This window comes from Sminthopsis crassicaudata, chromosome 1 (assembly GCF_048593235.1).
Source record: "Sminthopsis crassicaudata isolate SCR6 chromosome 1, ASM4859323v1, whole genome shotgun sequence".
NCBI lineage: Eukaryota > Metazoa > Chordata > Mammalia > Dasyuromorphia > Dasyuridae > Sminthopsis > Sminthopsis crassicaudata.
Window position 1 is genome coordinate 74,146,153 of NC_133617.1, and position 27,242 is coordinate 74,173,394.

The 27,242-nt window shown below is 36.0% G+C and overlaps 1 protein-coding gene across 1 annotated transcript in view; it reads left to right on the plus strand.

The window, feature by feature from the left end:
• Positions 1–3,344: 3,344 nt before the first annotated feature.
• Positions 3,345–27,242, plus strand: part of LOC141546854 (uncharacterized) — a 34,247-nt gene continuing 10,349 nt past the window's right edge. The window contains exons 1-3 of the mRNA XM_074275027.1: positions 3,345–3,384; positions 3,658–3,971; positions 6,398–6,410. Of these exons, the coding sequence (XP_074131128.1) occupies positions 3,345–3,384; positions 3,658–3,971; positions 6,398–6,410 (367 nt within the window). The remainder of the gene's footprint in view (positions 3,385–3,657; positions 3,972–6,397; positions 6,411–27,242) is intronic.

Here is a 27,242-nt window from a genome sequence, read left to right on the forward strand (position 1 = left end):
ACCCTACTTTCCTCTCTACTGATTTTTTGCTCTTAAAATACCAGTAGTCCTAAATTCACATCCAATTGCAGCATCATTGTTGGATAAGATCCTACCTTATGTACTAGGTTCCGAAGGCTGCTTCTAACTCCCTAGAGCTCTGATGTTGGATTGGGTACAAAACTGGGCATGGGCTCTACTCTTAGACTTCCATCTCTGATTTCTTTCACTTAAAATTAAAGAATATAAATGTCAAAGTGAAGAATTGAGGCCTATACTCATGAGTCAATTGCTGATATCAGATAAGAAAGGCCTGAAGCCTCTACTTTTACACTATCCTTTCCCTCTCTCCCTGAAAGGCCACCAAGCAAGAAGTGGTCAAATTAAGTGAAGTGGTAGTTTATGGTGAAAGAGAATATTTAAATGCACCTCATCTAGCTGTACAAGTGATCAAAGAGACCCTCTTCATAAAAGTTTAGGTCAATGGATCTGATTACAGAATATATGTGTATGCTCCCAAATCCATATGGAGATTGTATTTGCTGAATACTGTGCATACAGGTTTATAAGGCCTGGGTTCATGGACCAGTTATCCATTACAGTAGTTTTCAGGAAGTCTGTTACTTCCTGATAAGTTTTATCATTGCATTTTTAAAGTTATTTATTCTTTTAACTCTTCCTTTAAGAACTTTAATATAATTTTAATATTTTGTTACATTTTTTCTAGATAATCCACAATCACAAAGTATTTATGAACAATTCATTTTTTCTTCAATTCTCTAGTCCATTTGTTACCTAGCCACCCTTTTCTTCTTTTGGGAGATGTCTAATTTCACAATAATTTTTGATAGTATTTTTCCTTGGTTAACTCATCACTCTAAGTTTAATATGTAAAATTTTACTCTAAGGTCAAGGTCAATCTTCACTCCCTCTCCTCTTTCCCCAACTTCCCTCCTGTACTTTGGGTAGAATTGTCAGTTTTGTTTAGTCTCATTTTGGGTCAGTTGAATTTTTCTGTGTTAATTTCCTCTGGACATGACTTCCCCACAATCTTTGAGGTTCAGAGTGCTAGATACTCATTATGTCATCTTAGAACAAGCTCAGAACTCTTCTATGTCTGGGTTTGGGCTATACTTGGACTTGACTTAGTTGCTTTCTGGAGGTTCCAAGGTTGTTTTTTCTTTTTTATAATTTCTCTGGGGATTTCTTATAATAGCCTGCTATTCTTGATATTTCTGAACAGAAAGCTATCACCAACATTTTTTCTTTTAGTTTTAAAATTGTGCTATCTAACATACTAGAATATACCTTTTCTCTTCCCTTCCTACAGTTCTGTTTGCTGCTGCATGGCCATCATACCTCTGTGTATTACACACAGCTTATGAGACTGCTTTTCTGTCAATCACCATTGACCTCACTGGAAAATTAAAATAGGCTACAAGGGTTTCTGGCTTTTCTCTAATGAATGAGACTAGTCTTATTTGCTTGAACTGAGGCTATCTTTGATAGGGGTCCCCTTTTTACAAAATAGTTCTAGGTTCCTCAATTTTTCTCTCCAAAGTTCTTCTGTGGGTATTATGCAATTAAGCAGACACACACATATTGAAGAGCCTGAATTAACAAAAATTTAAATATGAAGCAGATACATAATTTCTGTATGCTTCTAGAGGAGTGATATGTAGAACAAGTCATGAAACATTTTGTGGGATAGACAAACAACTATTTAATTTAAACCTTAACTCTCTATGGTACAAATAAGTCCTGCAAGGTTCATATCTTTGAATCAGGCCAGCAGATCCATTTGTTAGAGATCATTTTTAAGAAGAATGTATTGGTAGGTGCCTGTTGCAGCTTCTAATTAGCCCAACTGACAGAAAGGACCAGGTGCTCCCATCCTAGTGATCTGTCTCATGATCACTGTTTGGTCATCCATGTTAGGGGGAAGAAACAAAAGAGTAAGTCAGAGGCAAAAGATTCAGAGTGTTCTGTGGTTTGTTTGTTCAAACTTCATTTCCCCTTAGGTTGCTCTGGAGAAAATCCCATTGTTTTGCTTTCTGAATTGAGCTCCAGTGATTCAATTACTGATGTCTAGGTCATATCCTTGTTCTGAAAAGTACTTAAGCAAACATTGTTAATTCTCCTTGCAGAAAAATATCAATGAGCAATGAAGAGCAATCTTTGCTGGTTGAACAATACAAACTTTGCAGTACCTTTTCTCTGCTGTCATTCAGGAAAGTTGGGTGACAACACAGAACTTATCCAAAGAGATAGGATATTCTATAGGAGAGAAGAGATGATGGAGCTGAAGGTATCTGCAAAGAGAAGGAAGGTCATGTATACCCCAAAGTAGGATAATCCACTCTTCCTTTATTGTACTGCAGCCAAATTGATTTGATTTAGTATTCAAGGTCACAATAATCATTTCTGAATGTGTAAAGGGGAACATACACAGATAAGTAGAAAGAGGGGAACAGAGACAGAGACACACATACATACAGACAGATAGAGAAACACAGAGAAAAAAGGTGAGAAAGACAGACAGAAAGCAGAAACAGAGTCAGACAAACAGAGACAGATGGATGGACACATATACACACCAAGCAAGGAAAAGGCACATAAAATATCATACAATATTAAGTCTTTTGAATCTGCACTTATTAGCTAAGAAACAGTAGCAATTTTTCAATGTTGTGTTTGACAGCCCTTTTTTTACTTAGCCCCTGGAAAAAAGAAACTAAAACTGTTTAAAAGCCAATTAATTGGCTGTATTGAAAAAAATAAAACACAAACATATAGGTAAGTGGACTTTAAAAAATGGTTTTAATAGGACTGCATTGTTCTTGTTTCTTGATTTTTTTTTTGTTCCTTTAGAGGAATTTCATTTTCTTTTTGTCTAGTTCTCTAAAATGACACTTTTGTAGATTAATCAGTATGACACTAAAGCCATAAACTATACTTACCTGCTTAGCACACTTATGAATGTTTGCCTGTGCCTTGAGCATCCTTAAACTATAGGAAGGATACTCCATGATACGGGAAGGGAGTTGTTCAAATGCTTCTGGAGTTGGGAGTCAGCCATACAGTCACAGTTATACTGGGCAAGTCCCTTCTCTTTTGATTCACTTTTGTCTTTCTCTTCTGCTCCACCCTTGTCCTCCCCACCCCAAGATGGGGGATGGGATGCTGATACCACTGCTCTCAGCTTCCTTTTTAAAGATTGCTCTGTCTGGCCTGACCACATATCCATGCAGACATAATCAACCCTAGATCACAGCTGTCTGGCTCTAACTATACCCCTTGAAACTTGTTCCATGCTTTTTATAGTCTGTAGTACAATGTTTATTAGGAGCCCTATTATGCTTGCCATGGCCTATCTTTTGGGACTACTCTTCTTTAATCTTTCAGGTATCTCTACCCTCATTCCCTTCCTCCTCTCTTCCTGGATTACTAGCTTCCAGATATTTCTGTTCCATTCTGTTCCCCATTCTTCCTTCTTCAATTGCCTGGGTATGCAGTTCCTTTCTTTTGGCTCTCAGTTACTTGGGCTTTTCTCCCGAGGAACCTGAGTATGAGACCCAGCCTTTCGTTAGCTTTCAGGTATCTCTATCTTGGCCCCCAGTTTTCCTTACCAAGAACTCAGTGTGTGGTTGACCTTCTTTTTCCATGTGTCCTCTGCAGGGTCCTGGGCCCAGGTGCAGCTGGTGGAGACAGGCGGCAAACTGACCCATGAGGGCCAGAACTTGACCCTGACCTGTACAGCCTCAGGGCTCCGCTTTAAGGACTTTTCCTTTTCCTGGCACTGGAGCCCACCTGGAGGCACCAAGGAGGTTGTGGCCAGTATCACTGCTGGGTTAGGTAACAAAAAAGAATACAAGAAGAGCCTTCAAGATAGAGCCTTCATTTTCAGGAACAACGAGGCTAGCACAGTCTCACTGACTCTGCGCCATCTGCAGAAGGAAGACTCAGGCATTTACTACTGTGCAAGACTCACCGTGTTGAGGCTTAGGTACAGCCCCTGACATAAAACCCATACTCCCTGATCCAGGACCAGGACCAGAACTGAGAACACAGCTATATAAAGAATCCAGGTCTGGGAAACCTCTTAGAAGCAGTCCTATTACTGTGCCTCTGCATGTGTATATGTCTTTCATGAGTGTATTTGTATATTGGGACAGAGACAGATGTGCTAAATAAGAATCTATTGTAGTTAGAATATAAGAGGATCTAGGAAGGTAATACAGTGAATAGAACATATAGGACTGAGGTCAGGAAGATTCTTCTTCCTGAGTCCAAATTTGGCCTCAGAAACCTACTGGCTGTTTGACTTTGGGGAAGTCACTCAACGCCATTTGTCTTAGTTCCTCATTTGTAAAATAAACTGAAGAAAAAAATCCCAAGATTACTCTAAAATCATTGCCAAGAAAATTCCAAATTGAGTCACTAAAAGTTGGACATGGCACAACAACAACAACAATAGCAGCAACAATCAGGAAACCAGTGAACCAGGAGCCAAGAGGGCAACTTGGCAATGTATTCATCTCTTTGGACTTGTGATATGACCTGGCTATGAATTCGAGCATTATCATTTGCAAGTGTCAATTTTTAAAGAGAATTTGGATACAAAACTTCAAGATACTAAAGATAGCCTTAACTTAGTCTGGGATGATTTTAGCACTTCCTTAACCCTGTAAGGGTTATATAGGGGTGTTAGAGGACATTAGAGAGCCATTTTCAAAGGAAGCATAAAAAGTCTCACATCCTTGTTACAGGTGCCATCCTAGTAATAGTAGTACTTAGAAATCAAGTGTGTTTCTAGGTAGCTGACTAATTTCTAAACTGTATGTCCTGTATTTTTTTTTTTTTGCTGAGGCTGGGGTTAAGTGACTTGCCCAGGGTCACACAGCTAGGAAGTGTTAAGTGTCTGAGACCAAATTTGAACTCAGGTCCTCCTGACTTCAGGACTGGTGCTCTATCCACTGCATCATCTAGCTGCCCCCCCCCCATGTCCTGTATTAATAAGTAAGTCAGAGACTGGACCTACTGTGATCTGAGTGAGTATACCTAGTGGTTTTGATTTTCAACTCTCCCTCTAACTTTCTAATATTGGATGTGCAGTTATATACATACATACATATATATGTATAATACATATGTATATATAAAATACAAAGATACACATATAAGTATATATACATAAATGTATATTATATATATGTGTATAAAGATACACACATAAATGTATACATGTGATGTATATAAACATAAAGATATATAACATATATATATACATATATGCATACATGTGTGTTTATGTATATTATACATATATATGAAAACATTAAAAAAAAAGTTGAGATGGCATGCTAAAGCTTTATTAGAAGTATGGCCGCAATAGCCTCTAGGGAAAGAGCTTATTAGTCAATTAGTTATTTTATTCAACACCAGGCAGAGCTGGACACATAGAGACCAAAGATCCTACTTTCAAGGAGTTCACAATCCAATTGTGACGACAGCAATATACACAAATGATATATACAGAATAAATAGGAAATAAAAGAGGGAAGGCACTAGCATTAAGAGGGAATGGGAAAGGTTTCCAATAAAAGACAGAATTTTAATTGAGATTTAAAAAGCCAGGGAAATCAGTGAGTCCAAATGAGGAGGGACATCCTTCCAGACATGGGGAACAGTCAGACAAAATGCTTGGAGTCAAGAAATGGAGAGCCTTGTCCATGAAGAACTGAGGAGGCCAGTATCACTGGATTGAAGAGTACAGTTCCTATGCCTCTCTGTTAGAACCTGAGCTTATTATGCATCTTTTCTAAGAAATTTTTGCAATAGGGCCTATATACTTTTGATATGTACCCATGTAGAACCTCCAAGGATCTCTGGTATCATTTTGAAGGAATCTTTGAATTCTCTTTAATGATATCGGTGAAATTGTAAGTAATACTTTTTGAATTGTGTGGTAGGAGAATTCCCATTCAGGGGAGATTTTAATTGCTTTGTTAGCTTGTTTTAAGGCCATGCTGTTGGAATAAGAAAGCATTGAAAAAAGACACTGAATTGTTGTTTTGACTCAATTTTCTCAATAATAGTCATATACCCCAAAGAGCTTTAAGACAAAAAGAAAGATCTTTTATAAAACAAAATATTCCTACTAGCTCTCTTTCTGGTAGCCAAAAGAGAAAGAACATCTGAATTACGTGGATGATGTAGACACCAGGTGATGGTAGGCAGCAAAAGTTGGGGTTCAGTCATGTGAATTCAAAATTACCATTCTCTTTGGCAAAAGGTAGATTTATTTAGGGGAATAGGTTGCAGGCAAAATGAAGGGATACAATAGATACTAGCAATGGTAAATATGAAATAGAGTTAAGAAAGCATAGAAAAGGTTTCAATAATTAATGATGGAAAGGGCAAGTTCCCGAGTGGAACTTGCCATTTACCAGGAGAAAGTAAATACCCTATGATTAGGGCATATCCTTAATTGGCAGGCTTAATCCTGAAAAGGATTTACCAAACCAAAAGAGTTAGCTAGCTATAAGAAGTGAGGTTAGGACAGAGAGTATGGTGGGATTAGGAGAGACCATGTGGCATGGGGAGGGGCAAAGGAAAAAACACCAGGAGACAGAGCATCATGACAGACTGACCCAAAGGAGGGTAGTCAATATGGCATGGGCCATAAGGAGATTTTATAGAGAAAATTTAACCTCAGGGAAATGATGGGAATTTCTGATAGGACATGACAAGGTGAGGCAAAGGGTGGGCCTCAGGGGTTTGACATAACTTGGATTTCTGACTAGAGGGTGGGACCATGAATCTAAATTGATTTCTATCAGTGCCTTCTCCTTGCCTGTCTCAGGGATCAATTCTTCAGTTTCTCTCTACCCAACACATCCACCATTCAGGACCTCAACACTAATATTCCAAAAAAATGGAATGAACTGCTTTGTAAGACAGAAGAATACGTAGTCCCATCCAAAAATGGAATAGAATATCTTGGGAAGTATGAGGAGATTTTTAGGCAAGTCTTTATGACCTCATAACAGGTGGATTATAGAAGGCATTATTTTTTATTTATATATTGGATGGTCACTGGAGTAGCTTCTAGCACTGGAAATCTGGGATTTTGTTGTAAGGGAGCAGAGTGATTATTTCTTCATTTTAGCTAAAGAAGATTATATATGTGTTACTAACTTTAGTTCTTTAGAATAAAGTAAATGTTGAGTGCTATTATTTGAAGAATACCTGGTAGTTTGGAAATAATCAATAAAAATATGTTCAAATAGAAAAAAAGGAAGTTATACTCACACATGATAATGTTTTATCTTGTAACAAAAGAGACATCTATTCCCCATTCAGCATTTTGTCTACTGTAACACCAGCTGCCTTTTCGTTTGATAGCATTATGTGTCTCACTACCATCATGTAACCCATTCTTCTCATGGCCTCTGTGTACATTGTTGGGAGAGTGTGCCTTGGGCTTATTCAGGGAGCAGAACTAATCTATTTGCTTACTCAAACTTTTTGGGAAAGTCATATATACTAAGTAGGTTCTCTCTCCTTCCATATATTTCCAAATCTTCTGTAATTTGGTTTCTAATATCATTCAATTGACACTACTCTTTCTAAAGCTAGCAAAAATTCTTGAATTGCCAAATTTAACCACCCTTTTTCAGTCTTCATCTTTCTTGACCTTTTGCAGTCTTTGATACTTTTCTTTATACTCCTTCTTTTCTATGTTTTAATTCTCTCCTGACTCCTCTCCTTTTCTTATCACTTTTTTTTTCAGTCTCCTTTGCTGACTTTTCATCAAGGTTATATTTTCTAATTGTAAATATCCTCCAAAGGTCTGTTCTGAACTCTTTTCTTCCTTTATATTATCTCATTTGGTGAACTTATCATTTCTTATAGATTTAATTATCATGTATGTGAAAAAGATTCCCAGAACTATATATGCAGCTTTCATTTTTCTTTTAGGCTCCAGTCTACATCACCAATTGCCTTTTGGATGTTCCATAGGCATCTCAAATTCAATATATTCAAAACAGAATTCATTATCTTTCCACCCCAAACCTTTTCCTCTTTCTTTCTTTAATGTTTTATTTTTCCCTAATTAAATGTAAAAACAATTTTAAGCATTCTTTTTTTTTAATTGAGTTCTAAATTCTCTTCTTCTACTGCTTCCTTCCTCATTGAAAAGGAAACATTTGATATAGGTTATACATGTGCAGTTATGCAAAACACATTTCTATCTTAGTCACATTGTAAAAGAAAACAGAGATAAAAAAATCCCAAGAAAAATAAAGTTTAAAAATGTTTTAAACTACATTCAGACTCCAATAATTCTTTCTCTGGAGGAGGACATTTTTTATGCTGTTTTTCAGAATTGTCTTGTATCATTTAAGTACTGGGAATAGCTAAATCCATTCATAGTTGGTCCTTATACAATATTGTTGTTACTGTGTACAATGTTCTTCTGGTTCTGCTCATTTCACTTTACATCAGTTCACTCTTTTCAGGTTTTTCCTTCCCTTTTCTAATTTCTTTATTGCTGTTGAAAGTAGCACCAATATCTTAGTCACCAAGTTTCACAATCTCTATGTTTTCTACTTCTCACTTAATTCATCCCCATGTCCATTCTCTTCCAAGTCTTGTTTCTACCTTCATAATATGCCTATTTCTCTCCCTCATATTTCCACTACCCTGATATAGACCTTTATCATCCCAAGCATGGCCTTTTGTTATAGCCTTCTTGTTGGGCTTCCTCTCTCAAGATTCTTCTCACCCTAGTTCATCTTTCACCTGGCTGGCAAATGGCACAAAGTTCTGTGTATATTGTTGGAAAAGTGTGCCTTAGGTCTATACAGGGAGCAGGGATAATCTCTTGCTTGTTCAAACTTCTTGAGAAAGCCACATATACTGGGTAGCTTCATTTTCTCTCCTTTCATATACTTCAAAATCATCTATAATCTAGTTTCTGATATCATTCAACTGAAACTGTTTTTGCTAAAATTAGCAATAATTACCCTTTTGTTCAGTGAGTTTTAGTAACTCTCTTAGCTTTAGAATCAAAATATGAAATGATCTTCTTGGCATTTCAAGTTCTTCATAGTCTAACTTCCTGTATTTTTAATCTTCTTACACTGGATTCCCCTTCAAGTATTCTGTGATTTACCTATGTCAGTCTACTTGCTGTTACTCAAACATGACATCCCATCTCCTGACTCAGTACTTTTTCACAGACTGTCTATGTATAGAATGCTTCATCTTCTTCCTGACTTTCATGGTCATCTTCAAAATTTAGCTCAAATGTAAATCTTACTTTCTATAACAGACCTTTGCTGAGCATCTCACCCTTTCCCCCTACTGCTTATGATTCCCATCTGAGATTATCTTTCCTTTATTCTGAATACAAGTTGTTAGTATATAGTTATTTGTATGTTGCTTCCTCTATTAGAATGTGAGCTCTTTGAAGGAAGGGACTAGTGTTTTGACTTTCTTTGTAGCCCTAGTGCTTCACACAGTGCTCTTCATAAGTGCTTCAGAAATATTAGAAACATGTTGACTGATTGATTACTAACAGGGAATCCATAGCTTGGAGCTCATGACTTATAATAGTAGGAGTATGATTCTATGGGGTGGCTCCCAGACCTCAAAATAGCAGCTTCCTCTCAACCCATGAATGAGAATGTAAGTTTAGGAAATATTCCAGCTAGGGTGGCACACCCTATGTTATCATGTAATTTGACATCTGGTTGTACTAGGTTCATTTCATTCCAACTTAAAGAATTCTACCTTTCCTGGTCTAGCCATTCCATCACATTCCTTACTATCCTCAACTTGTTGGTTTTTTGAGCTACATACTGCTGTCTGATACCTTAGGACAACCCTATAGGAGGCAGAACTCCTAGGGGATGATGATAGCTAACCTGAATTCATACTATTAATTAAAAAAAAAACTCTCACTGATGTTATCTCATTCCCTATCCCAGTGATTCTAAACTCCTGGTTGACATTGTTCAAACCTGTTCTTTGTCCCCTACTTATTCTTCCTTGTTCTTATCCCCTCAACCAAATCTCCCCAGCATTCTATACTAAAGCTACCCCATTCCATCAACTGTGCTCTCTGGAATGCCTGCTCTATAGATAACAATTTGCCTTTATCTGAAACTTTTTCTTTTTCACTCCTTCTATCTCCTTGCAATCATTGAGATCTAGCTCCTTCCTGATGACACAGCATCCATGTTCCTGACACTGACTGCACTTTCACTCATTCCATAGATTTATTAGTAGACATGGTAGACTTAGAATAGTTCTTGTTTCCTATTGCCACTTCCAGGTTGTTCTCTTACTATCATTAATCACCACTTTGCTATAAGCACTTCTCCATACATTTCATAGTCTTGTGAATCAGCTAGGAACACCTTCCATAGACCCTGCTGTACCTGGGGTTTAAGGTAGGGTATGTATCACTGTGTAGACTGAGTTGGAACTCACAGTGATGAAACCTCGGAAACACCTGTGGCAGAAACCAGCTAGTCTGTTGGAGGTGGTGAGGAGAGAGAGTATGGGGAGCACACCTGTATTACACTCCCACTTAGACACACACTAACACTTTCTTCCCCTTTTGACAGAGGTCACAAAGTGGATGGGAGTTTTTTGACCCATCTTCCTGATCTGAGATCATTTGACCAAAATCGTAATGTTACCTAGAAATGATCTTGAGGAAGTGCTGTCCAAGTTGGTTCACCTACTGGACTTAAATGGCCATATTTAGGTACAATAGGAGGTGACAAACCAGAGGAATTCTAATTCTATCCCTTCTATGTGCTTGAACAAAGTTGGGATTTGGCTACTACCTATTAAAGTATTTGAAGGACTGGTATGTGGGAGAGAAATTAGATTTTGTTTTAAAGCTTGATGTAAAGGCAGACCTAGGACAGGATGAGAAATTTCAGGGAGTTGGATTTGGGCTAAATGTAGTAAAGAACTTTTTAAACTGTTAGAGTTGTCTCAAAGTGTAATGGAATATATTGAAGAAGAATGAATACCTTATCCTTGGAAGTCTTAAGGCAAAGGCTGGAAACATTTAGAAGAGTCCTAAACAGGTCATTTTCTAGCTTCTAAATAATAATGATATTTTCCAGGTTTCTGCCTCCTGGGTATTATTCATTCCGTCTTCTTTATTCCTACTTCTTCCACCCTACTATAACAGTCAATTAATACCTGCCTATAATTATACTAATACCTTTCTGCCAGCATTTTCTCATTGATTCAATCCAGCCTGGATACCAAAACTAGTTTAAGCTTTTTTGTAAGTGAGTCAAGAAGCATTTGTTATAAACTTACTGTGTGTCAAATACTATGCTAAACACTAGGGAAAGGAAGACCAAAAAAAAAAACAAAACCCCCAAAACAAAAAAACCCCAAACTCCCTGCTCTCAGAGAGCTCACACGTTGGTATTTCCACCTATCTGGATTATTATAAAACTCATTTCTGAAGTCTTCTTCCTTCCATCCTATGTAAATTCAAAGTAATTTCCCAGGGAGTTTAGGGAGGCGACTAGCAATTGGTGTGTGTGTGGGAAATCAATTATCTTTTACTAAGAGGCACATTGTCTTAGAAGTAGTACTCCTAAAGTATTAAATCCCTGTAGACTTTACCTCTTGATTTTACCCAAGATTTCTATATTTTTTCACCTATTCTGATTCAATATTTCCATTTGTTACTTCACCCTTTCTCCAGCAGTCTCTTTTCTTTCTGAGATAATACAGGAGCTTCTCCCTTCATTGATTTGATTAGAGTACATCATATTGTTTGGGACAAAAAGAGACCTACCCAAATTGACTACTTACAGAGATCACTCATAGAAAGCAGAACTATATATTAGACTCTTGAGAAGCGGACCCCATCCTGGTCTGTGAACCGAATTCACAGCAGGAGAGAGCCACTCCCTTGAAAATGTTCATAGTATTTATACATTTCAGACAAAGTACCCCCAAAATCCTACCCTCTATATGGTGTGATTGGTCACATAAGTCTTTATTCCCCTATTTGGTCAGTGGAATGTAGTAGATGTGTAGCTTTCTTACCAGTGTCCTTCTTTGAACAATAGAATATAGTCCAGATCTTATCTAAAATCATATGCTTCCTAAACTGAGGCCTTTAAGGCTTTAGATAACAGTTCCTGATCAATATGTGCTTAATCTGTAAGTCCTTCACCTTTTCCCCACATAATATTCTCCTGTATCTTCATTATAACCAAGTTGGATTTATATCAAGGCTTCAAGGATAGCTCATCATTAAAAAAACAATGAAAATAATAAAATATATAAAAATTTCCAAAGGACATGATTATCTTAATAGAAATAGGAAGAGCATTTGACAAGTTGCAACATTCGCTGGATTTATTTTGTATCCTGAAACTTTGCTAAAGTTGTGAATTGCTTCTAGTCATTTTTTAGTTGATTCTCTAGGATTTTCTAAGTATAGCATCACATCATCTGCAAAGAGTGATAATTTTGTTTCCTTATTACCTACTCTAATACCTTCAATTTCTTTTTCTTCTCTGTTGCTAAAGTTAACATTTCTAATACAATACTGAATAGTAATGGTAATAGTGGGAAACCTTGTTTCACACCTGATCTCATTGGGAATGCTTCTATTTTATTCTCATCACATATGATGCTTCCTGATAGTTTTAGATAGAGGTTACTGATCCTTGCTTACCCTCAACCTGTCTAAACTGAATTTATGGTCCATTCCTGGAAGTTCCCACTCATCAGTGCTTTACCTCCATCTTGCCTTTGTGTCCTTGATCACTGGAGCCCTATAAGAATCTCTGGAATCCCTCTCAATGGCAAAGGGGGGGTCTGGCTCTAATTTTTTTATTCAGGGTTCAATATTATCATTAGGATAATACACCATAACCAAGTAGGATTTGTATCAGAAATGCAGGGCTGATTATTGAATCAGAAAAATTGAAAATTTTTGATTTTTGAAAAAAATTGAAAAGAAAATAGAAAAATTAGAAAAATTGAATTAGAAAAACTATTAGCACAATTGACTATATCAATAAACTAACAGAAATCATATATCAATAAATGCAGAAAAACCATTTGAGAAAATCCAACACCCATTCCTATTAAAAACATTAGAGAGCAAAGGAATAAATGGAGTTTCCTTAAAGTGATCAGTAGCATTTATCTAAAACTATCAGGAAGCATCATATGTAATGAGAATAAAATAGCAAAGTTTCAGGATACAAAATAAATTCACATGAATCATCAGCATTTCTATGTTACCAACAAAGTTCAACAGCAAGAGTTATAAAGACAAATTCCATTTAAAATAACTGTAGATTATATAAAATATTTGGGAATTTATTTGCCAAGATAAAGCCAGGAACTATGTGAACACACAAAACACTTTTCACACAAAGAAGTTAGATCTGAACAATTGGAAGAACATAAGTGTTCATGGGGAGGCCAAGCCAATATAATAAAAATGACAATTCTGTCTAAATTAATCTATTTATTCAGTGCCATGTCCATTAAGCAGCTAAGAAATTACAGAGCTAGAAAAAATAATAACAAAATTCATCTGGAAGAACAAAAGGGCAAGAATTTCAAGGGAATTAATGAAAATGATACATTCTGGAGAACAATTTGGAACTATGCCTAAGGGGCTATAAAACTGTGTGTACCCTTTGATTCCACAGTATCTCTACTAGGTCTGTATTGAAAGAAATCATAAAAAATGGAAAAGACCCCACATGTACAAAAATGTTTGAAGCAGCTCTTCTTGTAGTGGCAAGGAACTGGAAATCGAGCTCATCAGTTGGGGAATGGCTGAATAAGTAATGATATATGAATGTAATGGAGTATTATTGTTTTGTCAGAAATTATCAGTAACCTGATTTTGGAAAGGCCTGGAGAGACTTATATGAAGTGAATAGAGCTAAGTGAAGTTACTAAATGAAGTGAATAGAGCCAAGAGAACATTGTATATAGCAATAGCAAGATTATGTGATGATCATTGATTGTCATGGACTTGGCTTTTTTTTTTTTTTTTTTTTAACAATGAGGTGATTCAGGCCAATTCCATTAGACTTGTGATGGAGAGGACTATGGGGACTAAATGTGGATCACAACAGTATTTTCGCTTTTTTGTTGTTGTTTGCTTGCATTTTGTTTTTTTTTTTTTCTCATTTTTTCCTTTTTCATCTGTTTTTTCTTGTGTAGCATGATATATGTGGAAATATGTATAGAAAAATTGAACATATTTAACATATGGTGGATTACTTGCTATCTAGGGGATAAGGAAGGGAGAAAAATTTGGAACACAAGGTTTTGCAGGGGTGAATGAAACTATCTTTGCATGTATATTGAAAATAAAAAGCTTTTATCAAATAAAAGAAATAAAAAATAAAAGTAAAATATTAGAGATGGGATCCAAAACTATAAAAGTGATTTGCCAAAGTTTGTCTGAGCTCTCTAACCTACTTCATAGTGGGCTCATTCATCATCCTTCCCCATTTGCTCATCACGATCTTGGAAAGTGGGTTGCAGAAGATAAACCCCTCTTTCATGACTGAACTCAGTTGTATATAGTAGTTCTCTTTCCAGTGCTATGGAAATCCAAACCACAAAAATTTGCTTGGACTGCAATAGCAATATGGAAACATTGATGCTGCCTTCACTGAACTAGGCCAGAGAATTGAGGAACAAAAGGAGCAAGGTAGGCCATATGTGTGTAGCTGTGCAGCATTCTATTAAGCCTTAAGGATAATGTTCAATATTCAGTTGAAGGCAGTTCTGTTACCCCTCTCCTCACCAAAGTTACTTGGGACATGGACCAAGGCTAGTGAACCATTAAGTGCCCAACAAGGAAGGGTCTGAGACATCTTGAGAACCAATCCCCAGAGAAACTACAATCAAAAGGGATGAAGTCAGAAAGTGAGCAACAGGGGAATAAAAGGAAAAAAAGACTGAAATATTAAAGATCTCAAGAATAAAAAAAATGCAGTTAAAGACCTTGTGCATAAGCAGATAAACTAAAAGATATTAATACTAAAAAAAATGAACTTCAGATCAAGTAGAAGATTTTAGTTATCTGTAAATAATAAATAATGAAAGACAAAGGAATGAATCAATATCTGATGTGGCAGAGAACCTTATATATTTCCTGAAAAGCATGGAGCCATGGTAGGATGTTCCTGAATGGTTTAAAAGAGAAATATGAATTGTGAAAGTAGAATTTATGAATAGCACAGCAGAAATAGTTGGCAGAATAGAAAATCCATACTGGCAAATCTAGTCAAGAAAACTAAAATGAGAATAACAGAATGGAAACACAAATCCAAAGAAGTGAAGGACAACTGGAAGAAGAGAAGCAAAAAGTAATAACATGAAAAGAAAGCCTAATTTTCACACAAGGAAAACATTTTACTCTTAAAGATTAGATGTATAGAAATAAATTAAAGATTAAGGATTGTAATGCTGCCAAAAGAATATGACAAAAATGCAAGAAAAAATAAAACTTCCCAGATCTTCTCTGTAAAGAAAGGAAACATGCATTTGTGCTATATTAAGCCCTTACAAACATCTTATTTGATCTTTGCAACAAAGCTGAGAGATAGGTGCTATTATTATCTCCATTTTATGATTGAGGAAATTGAGGACTACAAAAGTAGCTAAGTATCTTGCTATGGGTCAGACAATAAGTATTAAATTATGATTTGAACTCGTCTTCATTATTCTTTTTATTGCTCCACCTATCCGCCATAGAAAATAAAGTGTCAAATGAAAGAAAGCACATATTGCCTCCAGGAAATTAAAACAAAAAAATCACATCAAAACTATATGGTCCAAATTGCAAAACAGATATTTTATAATTTAACTGAAAAGTAACAAATTTTCAATGACCAAAAGAAAAGCCTTCAAATATAAAGGAAAGAAAATTCAAATAACAAAAGACTATTCCTCATTCACTAGAAATTGCAGAAGGGAATGGAATAATGTGTTCTAAAGTGTGATGGAACTGAGAACACCACCCAAGGTGATTTACTTTGCAAATTCAAATTTATCCATAAGTGAAAAGAAAAAAGCTTGACATTAAATAAAAAGAGACATTTGGAACTTTTAAATTTTATTTATTTAATATTTTTCCCAGTTACATTCAAAATAAAAAAAATTTAAATTTGTTTTTAAAATTTTTGAGTTTTAGGTTCTCTCCCTTATCTCCATCTACAATTAAGAAATCATGTGTGAAGTTATACAAAAGTTTCATAAAAGTCAAGTTTTGAAGGAAAACATAGATATCCCACCCTAATGAAAATAACCCTCAAGAAAAATTAAGTTAAAAAGAGAGAGACAGAGAGAGGAAGAGAAGAAAGCTTCAATCTGTATTCAGACACAATCAGTTCCTTCTCTGGGTATGTATAGAATTGTTCATCATAATTCCTTGAGAATAGTTATATTATGATTATACAACAGAGAATAGCAAAGTCATTTACAGCTGGTCATCCCAGAACATTGCTATTACTTTATAAGTAATACATTTTACTTTGCTTGATTTCATGGAAGACTTTTCAGATTTTTTTTTTTCTGAGAGCATCTTGCTCATCATTCTCTGAAAAATAATATTATATCACAAACATACATCACAGTTTATTGAGCCATTGCCCAGTTGATGGACATCCCCTAAATTTCCTTTTTTTTTTTGTCCTGAAAAGAGAGTTGCTATGAATATTTTTTGTATATATGTCATTTTTTTCCTTTTTTCCCCCTAAATCTCTTTTGATATTCATGCCAAGTGGTGGTATTGTTAGGTCAAAGGATGTACATGAATTTATAGCTCTTTGAGCACAGAGCATTGATCATTGATCAATTGGGGCATGGCTTTTACTTTTACTTTTTAATAAATTTGACTCATTTCCCTCTATATTTGAGAAATGAGGCCTTAGCAGAGATACTTGTTTTGAAATTTTTTTTACACTTACTATTGCTATCAATATTCCCCCCACCCCCACACCATTTATTCTCTCTCCCCTTTCACCTTATCACCTCTCAGAAGTGTTTTGGTACTGACCACTGCCTTCCCCCAAATACCTTCTTTTTTATCATCCTATCTCCTCCCATATCCCATTCCTCTCCTATTTTCCTGCAGGATAAGATAGATTTTTAAACCCCTATTAAATGTGCATGTTATTTCTTCTTTGAACCAGTTCTGATGAGAATAAAATTCTTATACTTATCCTCTCTTATCCTGTCCTCCTTGTCCACTATAAAAGCTTTTTCTTGCCTCTTTAAATTTTTTTTTATTTTAATAGTTTTTATTTATTAGATATATGCATGGGTAAATTTTACAACATTGACAACTGTCAAACCTTTTGTTCTAATTTTCCCCCTCCTTCCCCCCCCACCCTAGATGGCAGGTTGACCAATACATGTTAAATATGATAGAGTATAAATTAAATACAATATATGTATACATGACCAAACAGTTGTTTTGCTATACAAAAAGAATAGGACTTTGAAATAGTGTACATTTAGCCTGTGAACCAAAATGCAGGTGGAAAAAATTAGAGGGATTTGGATATTCTATGCAGTGGTTCATAATCATCTCCCAGAGTTCTTTTGCTTGGGTGTAGCTGGTTCAGTTCATTACTGCTCTATTGAAACTGATTTGGTTCATCTCATTGTTGAAAATGGCCACATTCATCAAAATTGATCATCATTTAGTATTGTTGTTGAATTATATAATGATCTCCTAGTCCTGCTCATTTCACTCAGCATCAGTTCATGTAAGTCTCTCCAGGCCTTTCTGAAATCATCCTGTTGGTTATTTCTTACAGAACAATAATATCCCATAACATTCATATAGCACAATTTATTCAGCCAATCTCCAATTGATGGGTATCCACATAATTTCTAGTTTCTGGCCACCACAAAAAATTGCTTCTTTTTTAAATGGCAGATAATTTGCAATATTCCACTTCTCCCTTTCCCTTTCTCCCAATACATTCCTCTTTTACCCCTTAATTTAATCATTTTTCAAAAAAAAAATAACCCCTTCATATTCAACTCACACTTGTGCCTTTTATCTATATACTCCTAACTGCCATAATAATGAGGAAATTCTAATAAATTAAAAGTATCATCCTCCTATGTAGGAATATAAATAGATAAACTTTATTAAGTCCTTTTTGCTATCATTTTCCTGATTATCTCCTTATGCTTATCCAAAGTTCTGTATTTGAAAATCAAATTTTCCATTTAGCTTCATTTCATACAAATGCATGAAAATCCTCGTTTCATGAATATCCATTTTTTCCCCTGAAGGATTATGTTCAGGTTTGCTAGGTAGGTGATTCTCTGGAATATCATATTCCTCAATGTGGCCAACTAACAGAATTGTGCTCTCTGCAATTGTTTGAATGCTTGGCAGTTTAACTTGAGTGTCTGGTATCTTATTCTGCCAGGTGATGTTCAGAATCTTCCTAAGCCAATTCAAATGGATGCAATTTAGTTTCCTGGCACAGCATTGGTACACTGTCTCGTGTTTCACAGTCATACACCAATGAGGTTAGCAAAATGGCTCTGTAGAGTAGTTTGGTAGTCAGTGTAATACTTCTATCTCACACTTTCTTTTGGAACCTCCCAAAACACCAAGTTAGTTTTGGTTATGCACGGATTAACCTCATTTTCAATGTGTACATCCCTGGAAAGTGTGCTGCTAAGATATTCAAAATTTCCCCATTTGTTGTAAAGATGGTTGCACATATATGGTGTGGTGCTGGCTGATGGAACTCCTATGTTTCTTGGTGTTAATCATTAGGGCCAAATAAAAACAAATAGCAGAGAATCAATCAATACTTTGTTGCATCTCAGTTTCAGAAGCTGCATTGAATGTATAATCTTCCTCAAACGAAAAAATCAGGCACCAAGACCCCATTTCACTTTAGTTTTGGATTATAACCTTTTCAAGTTGAAGGATCTCTTACCTGAGTGGTTGCAGACCTTGATGCTATGTTTTTCCTCATTGAAGGTGTTTGACAACATGACCGAAAACATGGAACAAGTACAGAGTCTTTTTTCACTCTGTTAGTAATTAGGAAAGTATGAGAGCATTATTCATTACCCAGATCCCAGGCAACCATGCCATCATGTAATTGATGTATGATAGTGATGAACTTTTCTGGGCAACCGGATTTTGACATAATTTACCGTAAGCCCTTATGGCTGACAATATCAGAAGCATTGGTCAGTTCTACAAATGTTGTATATATACTGTTCTCCTGGAATTTTTTCTGGAGTTGCTGGGTAGCAAACACCACATCAGTTTTTCCTTTGCCCTTTCTGAAGCCTCATTGGCTCTTACTTAGGTAGATGATTATCTTCCAAGTGAAGAATTAAGAAAGACTCTGGCAACAATTTTGCCAGCTATGACTAAAATAGAGATCTTCCTGTCCCCCACACTGTTATTGTCATAGTGCACAATCTGTTGCTCTTACTTTTATAGAGATGGAATATGAAGGCACACAAACTCCTGGGGGAATAACCTCCTCTTGCCATATAACTCAGAAAATTTCAGTCAGTTTTTGAAGAAGCAATGGACCCCCCACATTTTAAATCTCAGTTGGAATAAAATAAGCACCAGGTGCTTTGTCACATAACTTAAGTAACTTAATGGCATTCAGAACCTCTTCTTCAGTTGGCACTTCAGCTTGGGGAGGATTGACTTCAATCTGAGATATATGGTCAATGGCTTCAACATTGATTGATGCTGGTCTGTTGAGAACACTATGGAAGTGTTCAGCCCATCTCTCTCCAATTTCTGTTTCTGTCGATTTAATCCAAAAGTGTTTGTACTTCATACAGGTTGATTCCTGGCCCAGGGGCTTTCTTTAAATCTTCTTGGATCCAGGAGGACCCCTGTCCTGTCCCAGGTCTTGTTGATTTTTCACCGTCTATGTTTGCCCTGTTGTTCTATTTGTGGGGGAAATTTGGAAAGCTTGAAATTTAGCAACCTACTCTTCTATCTTTCCAATCCTCCCTCCAGCCCATCTCTCTAGAATTATGTCATTATCACTAAGCAATCAGCACTCAGTATTTGAGATGCACCATAAATCTTTGCAATCTAAGTAGCCTTCAGGGCAGCCAATAGGCTTTAGGGCATTAAAAGACACCTTAGATTGTTAATATCAGCATAAAATTGGATTTTATCTGCGGTCTTAGTAAAACAAGAATCCTGCATCTCTCTAAGCTTTACTTTTACTTTATTTTGATATAATTAAATGCTGCCTTTTTAGAAATGAATGAACTATTATGCTGATATACCCTGTGAAGTTCTCATTTTTCATTTAGCAATTTCTGAATTTGACAAAAGGGAAATGCCACAAGAGAAAAACCCCAGAAAAAAGAAGTGAGCATAGCACGTGTTGATTTACATTCATTTTCCACAGTTCTTTTTGGATGCAAATGGTGCTTTTATCCAAAGTTTACTGGGATTATTTTGGATAACTGAACCACTGAGAAGAATCAAGTCTTTCATAGTTGATCATTACACAATCTTCCTGTTACTGTGTACAATATATTCCTGGTTCTGTTTGTTTCACTCAGCATCAGTTCATGCAAATCTTTCCAGGTCTTTCTAAAATCAACTTGGTCATCATTTTTATAGAACAATAACATTCCATTCCCTTCATAAATCACAACTTAATCAATTGATGAGCATCTATTCATTTTCCAGTTCTTTGCTACTACAAAAACAGCTGCTACAAGCATTTTGTGCATGTGGATTCTTTTCCCTTCTTTATTATTTCCTTGGGATATAGACCCAATAATGGCCCTGGTGGTCAAAGGGTATGCACAGTTTTATAGCCCTTTGGTCATAGTTGCAAATTGCTCTCCACAATAGTTGGGTCATTTCACAACTCCACCAATGTTGCATTATTATTTATAATTTTATACTGACTAGCAATTCACCTAAGCCAAAAAACCCCCCCAAAACCACAAAGACTCTAGATAATACAGATAGGCCCATCCAACTCTTCATGCTACAGGAGGTTACATTGTCCAATTGATGGGGTGAACTCTGTATGATCTGAGTGAGCTTTGTAAAATTATGTAAAATCACAGAAATCATGTTGCCTTTGATCTATACCTCCAAATGCTCTCAGAGTACAATAAGCTGTGCCATTCAAGAGCAAATCAAGCTCCTATTGATCTTGTCAGGAAGTCACAATCCCAGGCAAGATTTCACATTCAATTGAGAATTATCAGACACATAAAAGGGGTTTTTGAAAAATGCTTATTTGATGATCTTTCTCTCCATTGACAAGAGAATTCCTCTCACCATCCTTTAATAATCCTTCTTGCCATAGCCTCTGGGAGTTAGTAATTTTTTTTGCTTCAGAACTTGTGACCTCGGGTCTCCTTATTCATCACCCCATTACAATCAGATTCTATTCTCATATTATACAACAAAGTAGCCACAAAGCCTTTATTTCCTCCTCTGCTTTTCCCTTTCAGAGTAGGGTGGGAAGCAGTGATCAACAAACATCTCTAAAAAGTTTCATCTCATTCTTATAGATAATGCTGAAGGGAATTAAATTCTCTTCCAATCAGCAGGCTACTAAACCTCATCTTCCAAAAATGCACAAAGATATGTTTTTCTTTCACTTTACAGTTTCTCATGTACAATAGTTGAAGCCTTGTAGGCAGCTGAATGCTGGTTTCTTCTTGGCTGCTGTTCTGCTGCATCATTTACCAAAAGATTCTGCTTCTCTCTTCCTCCTCATCTCAATCATTTGATCATGTTTCCTTTCCATCCTTTACCTTCTATTTCTAAAAAAGACATAACCCTTCTTTTTTTGGAGGGGCCTCTTTTACATGTACTGTAGCTCCCAGTGTTTTTCATATTCTCCAGCAGATTGCCTTCTACTATTATTCCCACTTTATCCCTATTCTTCAGTTTCTTCTACTGGTTGATTGCTTCCCTGATGCCTCCAAACACACCTAGGTCTTCCCTATCCTTTAAAAAAAGGTTACTTGATTTAGTCATCCTTGGTAGCTATTGTCCCATCTCTCCCATCCTATTGCCTTTCTGAATCAAACTCCTTGAAAAAGCCATCTCCTCTTGGGTTTCTTTCAGTTCCTTTACTCTCACTCACTGCTACATATATATATATATATATATATATATATATATATATATATATATATATATATATATATATATATATATATATATATATATATATTTTTTTTTTTTTTTGGCTAAATCTTTTTGTAACCTATCATTCAACGGCAAAAAGACTCTTCAAAGTTACCAATCACTTAATTGTCATCATTCATTCATTCTTCTTGCCCTATCCATTGCCTTTGATAGACATATTTATCTATTCCTGCATGTTTTATACTTTCATGTTTTCATGATGCTGCACTTTCCTGGCTCTCTTCCTACCAGTGTGATTTTCCTAAAGTAAAGTTCTGATTATGTTACCCCACCTACAAGGCAGCAAGTATCAAATATGAAGTCCTCTGCTTAGTCCCTTTCTACTCTTTCCAATCTTCTTATAATCTTTATAATCTTTACTCACCTCCACATACCCTGTGACCCAGCTACCACTGACCTACTTGTTTCTTGCATATGGTATTCCAACTTCCAACCCCATGTGTTTGCATTAATGCTCTCCTTACCCTCCAATTCTTGTTTTCCTGACTTCTTTCAAAAGTCAGCTCAAAACTCATCTTTTACAGGAGGCCTTCCTGTTTTCCTCCATGTTCTTTACTCCACTACTCATGTTTTCCCTCTAAAATTAAATTGCATCACTTTGCATATATCTTGCATATGCATAACTATTTCCATGTTGTCTTCTCTTCCATTAGAATGTGAGTTCCCTGAGATCAGAGACAACATTTTTCCCCTTTCCTTTATATTCTCAGCACTTAACATAGCTCCTGATACATAATGAAGGTGCTTAATACATGCTTATTGACTGATTGATTCTTTACTTCCCTCAATTGTCCAAATTAGAGCTTCTTGGTACATAGTTATCCATCTTTCCTTTATGAGGTAAAATAGCTTGCATAATTATAATAGCTAGTAATAATAGCACTTTAAGGTTTCTAAAGTGCAGTACAACAGTTCTCTTATTTGATCTTGATAAAAATCCTAGAAGATAGATATTAGTATTATATCCATTTTTGTTAGTTATGAATCTAACAGTCATTATTTAGTCATCTCACACTCTTGAGTTATTTGACTTATTGCTTTATAAATTTTAATTTCTCATGTTTAAAAAACAATCACATATAAATTGTGGAACACAATGCCTCTGAAGCTGCATTCTTTTCTCTGTCTTCACAGACAAAACTCCTCTCAGTTCCCTACTGGGTATTCCTAATAGTTTGCATCTATTATATTTAAAATTATTTTTTCACATGTGGATTTCATAGTTTTTAGTGCCCAAAAGTTATTTTTATGCCCCTTAATATGACCAAATTCACATGTGAAAGGGACATCACTTTAAATCACTTTAAGTAATTGAACCCTCCTTTTCCTTTATTCAAAAATTCTTTCTCTGACCCTGTCTAAAATGAAATTTTACATATTTGTCCAAAAATTATATTCACATGCAAATTTTATGGTTTTGGCACATAGAAGATTCTTTTTCCCTTTTCCCTTACTAATGTGTTTTCATATGAAAAGGACAGCACCATAATTATTTCACAAAATGATTTGTTTCTTTTTCTTCATGCTGAAATTCATTTTCTGTCCTTTTCTGCAAACACACTGCTCACATATAAAAGGAACAAGGCCATACACTCTTATACTCGTTGCCTCTCCTTATTCTTTTGGGGAACAAAAGAGGGGGGAGGGATGAAACTGGTGATTATACCAGACACACCAGAGTTACTTCCTTTTGAGTAAGTGCAATCTCTGTCCTCATGTCCCCAGTAATCATTCTTCATTCTTAGAGTAATAGCATTTTGAGAGATGGAGCTCTAGGATCTCGTCCTCTGTTTAGTCTTAGAGTAGACCTTCCCAATGAGATTTTGTATGATACTAGGCACATAGTAGTCCTCATGAGATTCTTTTTTTCTGTTAGCTGTTCAACTTTTTACCGTCTTTGTGGTCTTGAAACCTCATAGAAATTGTTGAGCTCATTTATTTCTTGTATGTAATTTCTATATCAGAGAGACTTGAAAGGCTATGAGGATCAGAGAAGACAATCTTCCATCTTGTGTGTATGACCCAGAAATCAGCTGTCACCATTTCATCAGTTCAGGAGATTACCAGAAGAGGAGAGGATTTGCCAAACAAGAGAAAGGGAAAGACCAGAAAGTAGAAGAATGACTTTGGTGAATATTATTCCTAAATGAACCAAGGATGTTAAAGCCTCTAGTTTTCCAAGTGGTAAAGTGCCCTCAATACATGGGTTTTCTTTACTCTTATTCTTTCCTACTAGGTTTCTGCCACTGTCTACTCTATGGACATTAAGTATATTAGTGGGAGAATTTAGCTGAGGAATATGAATTGTTTATTGTATATTGATTTTTATTGCATTTGTTGCATATGTCTCATTGTTAAGTAAATGAAGATCTAATGATGTCATTGTGTTAGGCTGATTTTTTTGTACTTGGAAGCACACTGGTGAAGGCTTGAGAGTTATAGGAGTGAATAATGCACATTCTGCATCATGAAGGATTTTTTCTGGGAACCCAGATTAGCCAATGTGAGGGCATATTGACATGAATAAAATAGCCCAGAGAAAGAAAGTATGAATGGCTATGCTATGCACATATTAAACCTAATTCATAATTATAGATTTAGACCTGAAAAGGTGCTCAGACATCAATTAATCCAAACTTGTAATTTTACAGTTAAACAAACAGAGGCCTTATCCTTACTCTGTATGGTCTAGGTTCCCCTGGGACTGAATCTAGTCTTCATGAATGCAGAATTGAACATCTTAGAAGAAAATATTTCAGTCCTCTCATCCATCAATGTTCTGTTGTACATAATATATAAAAAGCAGATACAAATATCTAGAGGGAAAATAATAGAAACTGCTAGTTGGGGTGGGAAGACTCTGGAAAGGCTATGTGGAAGAAATGGCTCTTGAACTGAACTTTGAAGGAAGCTGTGGATTCTGTGAAGAAGAATTAAAAGAGGGAGCATTACAGGCATAGTAGACAAGCTATTTAGTAGCATAGAGATGGCTAATGGAATGTTGTGTGTGGAGAATAGCAAGTAGGTCAGAAATTTAAGAGGATTTTGAACCTTCATATTATAAAGCTGCTCAAAACAAGAAAAAATTACTTTTGATGACAGACAATTCAGTGGAAGAATAAGAGGAGGGTCTTTCTCTATAAGTGAGGCTTGAATCCTTGGAGAGTAGTTTATATGGTGTAAAGGTGGAGCACACAGGTGTTCTCTTTAAAATCCCCTCTCCTCTACCTAAGGATTCCACATCAAAGGACCACAAAGCTTAGTTACTGGCATCGTGAGGAGATTGAACAGAGAACAGAGAGAGTTGAGGAAGGTGGGGTTTTAGTTGAAACATCAATCATGGTGTAACTGGGATACACAGTGGTGCATCCTAGGGATATCATATTACAAAAACCAAGACACACAGGTAAATCAGTAATAGTGCTAGAGGCTTCTGGACCTCTTGGCACTGGGAACATTAGGGAGGACTTTGAAAGTCACTGGAGAGGATCTGTGACAACAGGATGGGAATCTGGTGTGCAGTCCAAGTGCAGGACACGCCAGTGCAGTCCTAGACCCAATCCCAGGGCCTGAACATCAGCAAAGCAGAGCTCTGATGATTCAGAACATGACCTTACAGCTACAGTGGGGCAGAGCAATTCTAAAAGCTCCAGGGCAGGAAAGAGGGCTTGTGGTCAGATTCCTCAAGGATCTCTGAAAACAATTGCACAAAACCCCTGGAGCTTGAGACAATGCACCCTCTATTTTCTTTCTTTCTTGCATCCTTCTTTGGTTTCAGGCCAGCTTTGGATGAAAGGGAACCAGTTACAAATTTATATTTAAATTCATAGAGATGTAATTTCTCAACTGGATGTTCTACTTGGGAAGTTGTACTGATTTCTCAATCATGTCATAGGAAGCTCATTATTGTGATAAATTTATCATCCTAAAAGATCTCATCAGCCTTGGTGATTTCATCATTACCTCTTGCCCCTCTGATTAGAAGGTGGGGCCATATAATCCAAACTTCCAAATATAAAAGAACCCATTTCATATATCTCCTCATTTCTCAACTGACTATACTATTTTTATGACCTCTCTGAGACATTTCTCCACCATGTGCCTGTGTCAGACACCTTCCTGATCACCACTTCTTTTTCTCTCTCTCTCCTTTTCAGCTTTATTTTGTATGTTGTCTTTCCCTATTAGATTGTAAGCTCCTTGAGGATAGGGTTTGTCTTTTTTTTTTTTTTAATATTGGCATTCCCAGTGCTTAGCACAGTGCCTGGCAGGAAGTAGGTATTTAATAATGTTTATTGACTGATTGATTATTTGATGAATAGTGATGTTTTCCCAAAGCAATTTGCTTGGATTTCATTAGTTGAAAACAGAGGCTATAATTAAAGCTCTGTCAGCACAACACAGAGAGGTGAGGTTGTAGTCACTATCATTTAGCATACTAGAGTTGAAAGATGTTTTGAGAGAATTGAGCCCTGAAGTTGGCAGCAGGGAGCAAAGCCTCACAAAGATGAAATATAAATTAAAGCAATTATGAATTTCTAACACACACATATCAGATTGATAAAGATTACCAAAAATCTGAAAATGACAAATATTAGAGGGGCTGTGAAAAAAGCCACGCTGATTAGTTTGGTGAAGCTATGAATTAATAAGTCTAGAGATAATGGAACACAGTTCAGAACTATGTCCAAAGAGTTACTAAATTGTGCATATTCTTTGACTCACAATATCACTTCTATATCTGTATCTTAAAACTACCAAAGAAACCCAGAGAATCAACTAAAAAAAAACTATTAGAAGTAATCCACAACATTAACAAAGTTGCAGGATACAAAATAAATCCATATAAATCATCAGTATTTTTACATATCACTAACAAAATCCAACATCAAGAGATACAAAGAGAAATTCCATTTAAAATAACCGTTGATAATATAAAATATTTGGGAATCTGTCTGCCAAGGGAAAATCAGGAACTATATGAGCAAAACTACAAAACTCTTAGATAGATCAA